Raw genomic sequence first — 9,406 nt, forward strand, 5'->3', positions numbered from 1 at the left:
TGAACTTTGAGCTGGTCTGCAGAATTCAGTTGGTGCTCTTATACATGTCTCTCCGTTCCTCTGATAATAGTCTTAACTGTGGCAGTAGCTTACTTCACTGAGACAAGCTGCTCTTACAGACTTGTACCAAGTCCTCAAAGGAAAAAAAAACATTCCTCGTGTCCTGAGCAGAATTCCTTTTCCCTTTTCCTCTTGTTTTAAAGTGATGCATTGTTAATAGTTGCTGTGTTTGGTTCCTCTTAATTTATTTTGCCTTTCTCGCTAAGGAATGGGGCTTTTTCCTAGTTGCTTTAAGATGTTTATGAATGGGTGTGTATCTCTGAATAATCAAGTGTAGGAACAATAGTTGTTTCCAATCTGGATGATGACGTCGGGGGTCCAGATGACCCATCATGTGAAATTAATCAGTTGTGGGTTAGTCAATTTCATCTTTATGAAGTTGTAAATTTTATGAGAGATTTGGAGGTAGAGATCACTAGGATTCAATAGGTATGCCATGTCTGCTCATACCAAGTTATTTTTAACTTTTGGATGAGGGCCACTTGTAAAAGATTTTAACATGAGCATTAGCTGTGAGTCGGGGGGGTGGCTAGGCGGGGAGGGGAATTTTAGCAGAGTTCTATTTGTATTAATAGTAATCCAAGCTGATGGTAGATGCAGACAGCCAAAGCCTCTTAGGCTGAACACAGTAGTACTGATGTAGCAAAACCTTAGTATACGACAAATGCATAATTAAGAGAGATGATATTCTGGTTGAAAGCCATTTGTGAGATGTGATAATGAACAGAACACCTTGTCAATCAGAAGCATAGTGGTTATTCTGGTTTTCCTGTCTCCAAAAGAAGAAAAATTTGTCTATCTGAGAAGAAAGCCTTAAATAACAGGCCAAAACTCAGCTGTTGTCCTCTCATTTCCTTCCCGTCCTGTGTCCGGAGAGGCTACCAAGTTTCCTGGGGTGCTGCAAAGTTTCAGTTTCATATGAAAAGGTAAATTGGTTCGCTCTCAAATGAAAGAACATTTCAAATGAGCCCAGCTGTCTGACAGCAGTGTTGTGGTAGGGAAGCTGTGAGGGCTGTTCGGTTTCTTAAGTTCAGTCACCAGCACTTGTTAAGCAACTAAGCTTCAGGGAGGTGTTTCCTCCCATTCCCTCCAGCCCTAGTTCACAGCTTCTAAAATTGGCTATAAAGATTTTCTATTCTGAGAAAGTATCCCAGAAGCAAAAGATTCACTACTTCCTCCCAATTCCTTTCCTGTAGAGCAGAAGTATTCTAAAGTAGATGTTGGCATTGAGGAAGGAAGGAAAGGAAGGAAGGAAGGATTTCCTTTGACTTCCTCTCCAGCTAAAATCCTTTAGTATGTTTTAAGGATGTGGTAGCTTGACAGTCTTTTCTTACAGTCATTTTCTGCAGTTCTTGTTTTGGTGTTTTCACTTTGTTCATTAATTTAATGGGTTACATTTTTTGAGGGGAACAGACCCTGATGAACATCTTTCAGCTCTTGGTAACATGCCATGATAACAATTAAAAAGAAATACAACCTCCAGTTCCCATCCTGGAAGTTCCTCCAAAAATCTCAGATACAGTATTTTAGGGAGCAGTACAAAGTGTTAATGAATGAACAATGCAGAGAAGCAGCAAAAAGCCATACTAAAAATATTAGCTATGTTTCTTCTGCACCCAAAGCTGTCTTAAGGCTCCTTTTGTGAAATGGTAACATAAATCTTTAATAGCTAGAAATCAATTATAGTCTTGACTAGCACTCTACTGTTCTACAAAAAAATCATTAGCAATCATTGATTTCAAACATACTAATGTCATTTTGTACTACCAGGTAGACTGCTTTGATTTGACCAGAGGATGATTGCTAGAACTGGGTATTTTTGCAGTTATGGAAAGAGTCTCATGAAAATGCTGTTACAACTTCACCAAAGTGTCATGGAAGTAATACCTGTTTACTTAGTGCCTTTCGTTCAGAAAGCTGTCTGTGATTTTCTGTGGTCAGGGAGGGCGGTGCTTCTGCTAAAAGTTGGCAGCAGAACATTCCTTGGCTGCACAGTCTGGTTGCCCTGACAAGGAGAGTGGCTTGTGTCTTGCAAAGCTTTCCTGCCATCTGTGGCAGGTGAGGGGGCATATGCTAGACAGGCCTGTAAGGTGGAGGGGAGAAGCGGTTTATCTATGGGAATTGAAACAACAGGCAGTATTTACAGCCTGCTGTCTGCAGTCCTCTCAATATTGAGCCGTTGTTAAAAGCTGCCTAATGGTGGGGCCAGGATGGTGTGTGTAGTCTGCTGCGGGCATGCCTCCTCTGCACAAACAGGGAAGAACTTGTGCATCCCGGTGGGCTGGCATGAGAAGAGGGAACTTCTCTCCTTCGCTGTAGCGCATCTGGAATTCAGCTGGGTAGGTCATGGGCAGAATTAAGATTTTTGCCGTTTAGCATGTGGTAAGGGATCCTGTTCCAAAACTCATCAGAGCTGGGAAGAGGATTTAGGACAAAATTTGGCAAGGCGAGTTGAGGCCACCCATCCTGGTGAAGTGGGGAAGCAGCTTCCCGTACATTATTTCACACTTGCATTTTACCCTTCCCCTTCAAAGCTTTATGAAAGATGGTGGCAGAATCCCAGCAGTGCCTGCATTGAAGTGGATGCACTGATGTCTGGAACCCTCAAGGAACACAGTATGGTTTTATTGCTAGGTAGTGTTTCCAGATGACAATGAAGTCACAGCCTAATTAAACCACAGTCCTTGTGTAACTGTATGGCCGGGACAATAGAGACTAGCTCTCGGTTTCATTCAAACGCTAGTGTAATCTGACAGGTGCATTGTGCACATGCCTAAATCAATGAACAGTAAAGGGAAATATCAAGCTGGCATGAAAAGGAAATGGAACGATGAGAAGTATTTCAATTACTGTATTTTGGACCTCACGAGTGATTGTGGGACACAATGAACTATGAATGTGCATTGAAAACCACAATACTGCTGGAGTTTAAATTGAAGTGATACTTACAAAGCAAGCTTTTTTGTTAAATATGTAGTGCAAAAGTGAGAAAAAAAGTGCTGTTGTCGGTGGTTGTAAGTTTTGTTTGAGGATGATCTAAGCTTAAATTGATTTTTTAATTATAAAACTTTTTGATGCATTAATCATGTTCAGAAAAGTAGAGTATGAATTAAATTTTGTTCACTGCAGGGGTGCCTCTACTCTGCACATTATTTACTTTTTGTTACATTTTAAGAATAATTTTTATGTTTGGTATTTACCTGTAGCAACTATAGAAACTGATGGTGTATTCCTAATGGTGCTGTTTGCATTATAATACTCCTGAAGATAACTATTTTAAAACTTCTTAATAATTCCTGCTTTTTGAAATACTACATATGTTAATAGTTGCGTTTTACTAAATTTTCCTGTAGTTATCTCAGTGGTCTACTCCAAGTCTGGAATGGGTGCTTATGAAATGTATGGCAAGAGTATGCCTTATACACATAACTTCTAAATGCCCCATGAATTAATTGTTAAACCTGAATTAATTTTAGCTGTAATAAAGCTGCAAGGTTTTGTTGACATTCCGTGGTGTGTGCTGTCATAGTAAAACTACACAGTATAGTTGCACATCATGTTCGTAAAAATAATTTCTAGAACGAGTACATTTGTGCATGTTATCTCACAGCCGTTTAAAACTAATATTGGGTATGAGTAATATGTAACTGACTGGACTAATGCAAAAGCATTCTGTACTAAGAACTGATTCCCTGTTTTACTTAGTTGCTTTCATGACATTTTAACAGTTAGGATTGTAAATAAATACCTTCTCATTGTGTTTTCTCTTCAACAGGACACTACAAGTATAGAAAAAATGTCAAACTGTTGTGAAGACATGTAAGTGCTGTAAAATGTCTACATTTATTTTCTAAAAAGTTAAATGAGTAGCTGAGGGGGTTTTTAACTGAGAGAAAAAGGAAACTGAAGGCACTTTGTTAAGATTATTTTGCATGGTCCTGTGCTCTGTACTTCTTATCTCTAGCAGCAGCAGCTCACTACTCTTTTAAATTGGTTGTACAAAAAGTAGCCTCACGTTTTCCCTGCTCCTTCCCTGCCCAAAGCCAGTGGAACTATTATTTTCTTCCAAAAGTACAGATCAAAAGACGCTTTCTGCTGTGTCTTGACAAACATTTAATTGATTCTGAGGTACTTCTCTACTTCAGAAGTTACCTTTGGTTGGTTGACAATGCGGATAGTTTCTGTTCTGCAAAGTTAAGTCTCAGCTGCATGCCATAATGAAAGAAAAGTATTTGTGATGCTGGGACACAATTCATCAGAGCCCAGTAATGGATCCCCAGCCAACCTGCATTGTTCTAGCTGACTGAAGTGCACCATGGGTGTCCTGTCTTTCACTAATAATGCTGTCTTCTGTAGATCGAAGCCCCGAAAGCCATGGCAGCAGACCTTCTCAGAAGTTTTTGGCACTCACTGGAAGATCCTGTGGTTTATTCCTTTCAGGCAGAGACAACCACTGCGAGTTCCCTACCACTTTGCCAGTCACATCTAAACAGATGGATGGTGGGCACAGATGGGTCCTCCATGCTGGATGTGCGTTACAGGTTTTATGATAGTAAGACTATGACAGTCTTCGAGTCAATTGAAATCCACCCACCAATCATAGGCATCACAATGTGCCCCAGGCTTTATTTTAATAGTAGTCTTGATTCTGTTCTTACATTAAGACAAGTTGTATGTTTAATTTTAGGCATATTTACTGTCAGATTAATTTTCCAAAAGGATTTCTTTCATCTTTGAGATTAATAACAAACCCAAATGACTGGAATGCAGTCACACTTTATTTGTTTGATACTGGCTGTTTTGATTATTTTTTTTTGGTAGGAAACACTGAAGTTTACATTGATTGTTAATTTTCCCACTAAGTGTCTTATTCTGCCTTGAATGTTTTTTTATTAGTAGGTCTGTTGAGATAGTATTCATGTCTTTTTTCTGCTACATGTGTTTAAAACTCCCTGATACTGCCATTTATTTATGATATGCAGCAGTAATCCTGCAGCACTGCACTATAAAAGGTAACATTTACAACTGAGACAGACTTCTTCCTAAAACTTTTTCAGAGAGGTTTTTATAAATACATATAAATGTATGTGTTTATATAAAGCAATCTTACATTTTACAGTTATCTTCTGCACAGATGTGATCTTAATGAAAAATATTCATGTCTTTATGTCAACAAAAGTGATGAAACGTTCCAGGGTAAAATATGCAGATAGAAAGCATGTTTTCCCTGTATCCCATGGATTTCTTTGCAGTACTTCAACAGAGAAGTTGTATGGTGCAAATACTAGAAAGATTACTTTTTAAAATGAAGATTTAATTATTTGGCACAATGTACCATAAAGAAGAGTATATTGTCAATAAAGTTAGAAATTTTGTATTTAACTTTTGTTTAGTCATGATTGGCTGGAACTGGTCTAAGTGTTTGTATATTGGAAATATATGTGAAAATATTTTAAAGTATTTATACATAAATACAGATATTTGCTACTAACATGTATATTAACTGGTTTAATGGGTGTAGATGGCATGTTGTGGGCCCTTAAACTGTTGGAAGTACTTAACCAAAGAAAGCATCCTTAAGATTAGAGCTGCTAAAATGGCAAGTCCCAAAGTACTGGCTCTGCTTTGCTGTGTCTGGAAAAATTATGTAATTTGTTATAGCCCTATGTATATACAGCATTAGAGCTTTTTTTTTTGAAAGTTAAGTGCATTTTTATGAGATATTCACAGCTTCAGTGTTTTCTGTTATGCTGCTTACTGTGTTTGCTGTCTTAACAGGAGTAGGATCCACCTTAAATGACAGCCATGCAAAGCACAAAATCGAGATGTAATATACGTAGGTTGTGTTTGGAGGGAGTAATAGTTTATTTGTGAACAGTTCATTCAAAAAGAAGGGCTAGGTTTGTCATGGGTGGTATTCATAATGAACTTTTAGATCAGCTCTTTTAAAATCTTAACACAGCCACTGCCCATGTTCGGTCTCCCTTTATTGAATTAACGATTTTGATAATCCATTGAAAGTTCTAAAGCGCATCTTAAAAATAATTTTAATTTCAAACTTTTGCAAATTTCTAACATTTGAACCAACTTTACTTTCCCTCTCCTTTTAAAAATAGATGCAGTATTTTCGTCATTTAAATTTCAAGCCGTGTTCAACCATTTTTTTCACGGCATTTTCAGACATGAGTTTAAATTTTCTCTAAGATGGTATTGGCAGCATACCAAACAAAAGGAAGCTGGAGGAAAGTGGGTGGAAAGCCTGGAGCAGTGCTTGAAGTTAAAAAGAATGTGCCTGTACATTATAAGGTAATGGCTGTATTTTCTCTTTTTTAAAATAATTCCACTACTACAGTCTCAGTGAATACGTTGGGGTGCCAATATTTAAATCTGTTTAATGAGAAAAATAGTAGTTTTTTAAAAGTTTTTCATGCCAATCAGTTGTCACAGTTAGCAGCTCATACCGTTCTGAAGTTTAAGAAAGAGGATCAAAAAGTTAACTATTCTTGATGCATTCGCTGCGGGGGAATATATTTACTCTTTCTGGTTTATGATGTCATTGCTTCAGTTAATTTAGCCATGCATGGAGAACCAAATCTGTAATGCAGAACATGCTTGATGGTAGGAGCCTTCATTGTAAACAGTATACTTAATTTTTGTACATGGTACACGGTGAAGTAATAGGACCCGCTTTGCGGGGATAAAAATCCGCAAGCCGCCCAAATGTCACGCTGTGCACTGTATCACAGTGTTCTCAAACAAGAGGGGCCGGGCATGAGGAACCAGTGCTGATGTGGCACACGCTGGGAGTAAACCATAGGTACAAACCTCCGCGAGTCATCACCCATGGGCTTGTGCCATGCCAGGGGGTGGTGCCCAGCTGCCCGCATCATTATGACGCGATGGGTGGTGTCAGGGAGCGAGAACTGCATGGTTTGGGTGCGGGTCCATGCTAGCCGTGGGTCTTGCTCTGCAGGACTAGAGTACATCTTAGATGAGAAGACCCTGCCTCAGGCCTGCCACAGGTCAAAGTGCACCGTGCCATGGATATTTAGAAAATCTTCAGAACCATTGGACTTTTCTTCCAAAAGATCAATTAGAAATTAAAAATTAAAACCCTGTACATTCTAAATTACTTAAATGTCCGAAAGAAGAACCTTCAGGCTGAAGTATCAGGTGTCCATTTAAGTAAATTATATACATGAAAATCTTGCCTGTTTCTCAAATGAAAATGGTGGTTTCACAGATTCACAATTTCTCAAATGTTTTCATATTGTGGCTTTTTTTGGTAAATGTATTTTTTCTCAGTCTCCCATTCATCCTTAATGTTAGGAATTAATATGTTATATGATTAAAGCAGTTACTTAATTTTTTATCCCATTTCTGAGTATGTGGAGAAAAGAAGGGAGAATTTGGAGAGGCTTCATTTTTAGGAGGCATTGAGCTTTATTCTTTGCGTGACAGGCCTCTAGAAGTGTAAAAGTAATCAAAATATTTTTCTTAAAATCTTAGCCAATGACCCTGTCATGTTGTTAGTTTTTCAGAGTGATGTTTCTGAAACTGATTCACAGAGTTGTTCCAGCAGGAAGAGATCACGTAGACTTTTATGATCTAATTTGAAATCCTTTAAACCTTGAAATCCTTGAAATACTTTGAACCTTTACTTTGAAATCCCACTTCTTTCCCTCCAGCTTTCCTTCATGATTTTTTATTTTAGTAGAAACTGCACTTCTAAGGCTAGTTAGCGCTTGTCATTTTTATTAACTTAAAAAAATCTTAGAGGCAGTATTAATGAATTTCATCCTAATATAACATCAGAACTATATATGCTGTACTGAGCACTTAGCAATATTTGTTTTCCTGAGGGGTGCAAAGAAAAGTCAAAGCAGTAATGAAAAAAAACCTGAAAACATTTGAAATAGCTGGTTTATCTGCAGTATGGGGTAGCTGCTGGTAGGACTGAACAATACTGCTGTGCTATCTTCTCATAATATCAGATACTGAGATTTCATTTGAAAAATCTTCATGTCTAAAACAAAAAGATTCTACACTAATGTTTACCAACCTGTCCTCTGATCTGTTGGTTTGCAGGGCAGGTTCCAATGAACAGCTGGTAGAATAGTTGAGATACACAATCATTTTCAGTCTTGAGGAGGATTCACAAATAAGAAACTATCTAAGAACCAAGTGGCAGAACAGATTTTGAATCAGGCAGCTTCCTCCTGGGTTTGAATCTAAAGTGGGGTAATGTGAATGGAAGATTCATAGAAACACAGGGAAGACAGAGATGGGGCCAAAAGAATTGTTTTGATTTATTACCAAAGTTTACCAAATGAAGTTGAGATTGCAAAGAGCAGGAGTTAAATACGCATGCTGTCATTATATGATGTCTTTCAGTGCTGGTCTCACAGTTGTCTGGTTTTATGCAATAAATGATACTTTCCAGAAATTACGAATTCATGCTTTTTTTTGTGCTATAGCAGGCTATTGTATGCCCATGTAAGCAATGTAGTTGGCAAGACCAGGGTTTCTGCAGTACTGTGAAAGAGAAGCTTTTTCAAGTCAGCTTTGCACTCAGATAAAACATATGAATGAGTTTTCTGGTCACCTGAAATTGTGAGTTAATATAAAACACCTTATTTTGCACTGCATTATTTACTGTAGTTGGCCAGCCTTCCTGCCAGCAGTACATCACTTAGAACAGAGTATTCCTGTCAAATATTTGAGGATGCTGTCCCTTAGATGTATTATTTAACTTGGCTATCTCCACCCTTTGTCTTCATCACACATCAGTTTTGCTCCAGCTAACAAAGAAGAAGCTAATGTAGCTTTGTTGGAACAACATATCACAAAGACAGATGCTACTGACTGGCTCTTCTCAATATCCCAACAAGAATGCCTGCCTTAAAAGTGGGGGCTTTTGTGCAGTGGAGTCTTGATCTTTCTGCACAAAAACTGTCACTTATTCTACAGATATTCCCATCAATAATACTTTATCAGGACTTCTAAACTATTACTAAAATAAAATGTAAATGTACTTTCTGAAGAATTAAGAGTTGTGTAAAACAGTGTGGATCTTAATTAGTGCCATCTAGTACTTCTAATTCAGTCTGGTACTTCTACAGTTATGTTATGTGTGCAAGCATAATTGATTTTTTTTAGCATTGTGTATAAGAAATACAGTTTCATTTATAGTCTTGTAACCGGTTGAAAGTTAGCTGTCAGAAGACAAAGGTACTGTTCTGGTTTTTGCACTTCAAGAAGTTACTAGCTTTTGTTTAGCCACAAAATCTCGTCTCTGATGTTAACGTCTTTGGACAAAGGTTTGAATCTAACAAAGTGATCCAGC

General features: G+C 37.9%; 1 protein-coding gene across 3 annotated transcripts in view; it reads left to right on the top strand.

The window, feature by feature from the left end:
* Positions 1 to 5,442, top strand: part of ZDHHC21 (zinc finger DHHC-type palmitoyltransferase 21) — a 39,223-nt gene extending 33,781 nt beyond the window's left edge. For all 3 annotated transcript variants that reach the window (XM_056324184.1, XM_056324186.1, XM_056324185.1), the window contains 2 exons: positions 3,836 to 3,879; positions 4,417 to 5,442. In XM_056324184.1, coding sequence (XP_056180159.1) covers positions 3,836 to 3,879; positions 4,417 to 4,549 — 177 coding nt within the window. In that variant the 3' untranslated portion in view covers positions 4,550 to 5,442. The remainder of the gene's footprint in view (positions 1 to 3,835; positions 3,880 to 4,416) is intronic.
* Positions 5,443 to 9,406: the final 3,964 nt, after the last annotated feature.

This window comes from Falco biarmicus, chromosome Z (assembly GCF_023638135.1).
Source record: "Falco biarmicus isolate bFalBia1 chromosome Z, bFalBia1.pri, whole genome shotgun sequence".
Lineage (NCBI taxonomy): Eukaryota > Metazoa > Chordata > Aves > Falconiformes > Falconidae > Falco > Falco biarmicus.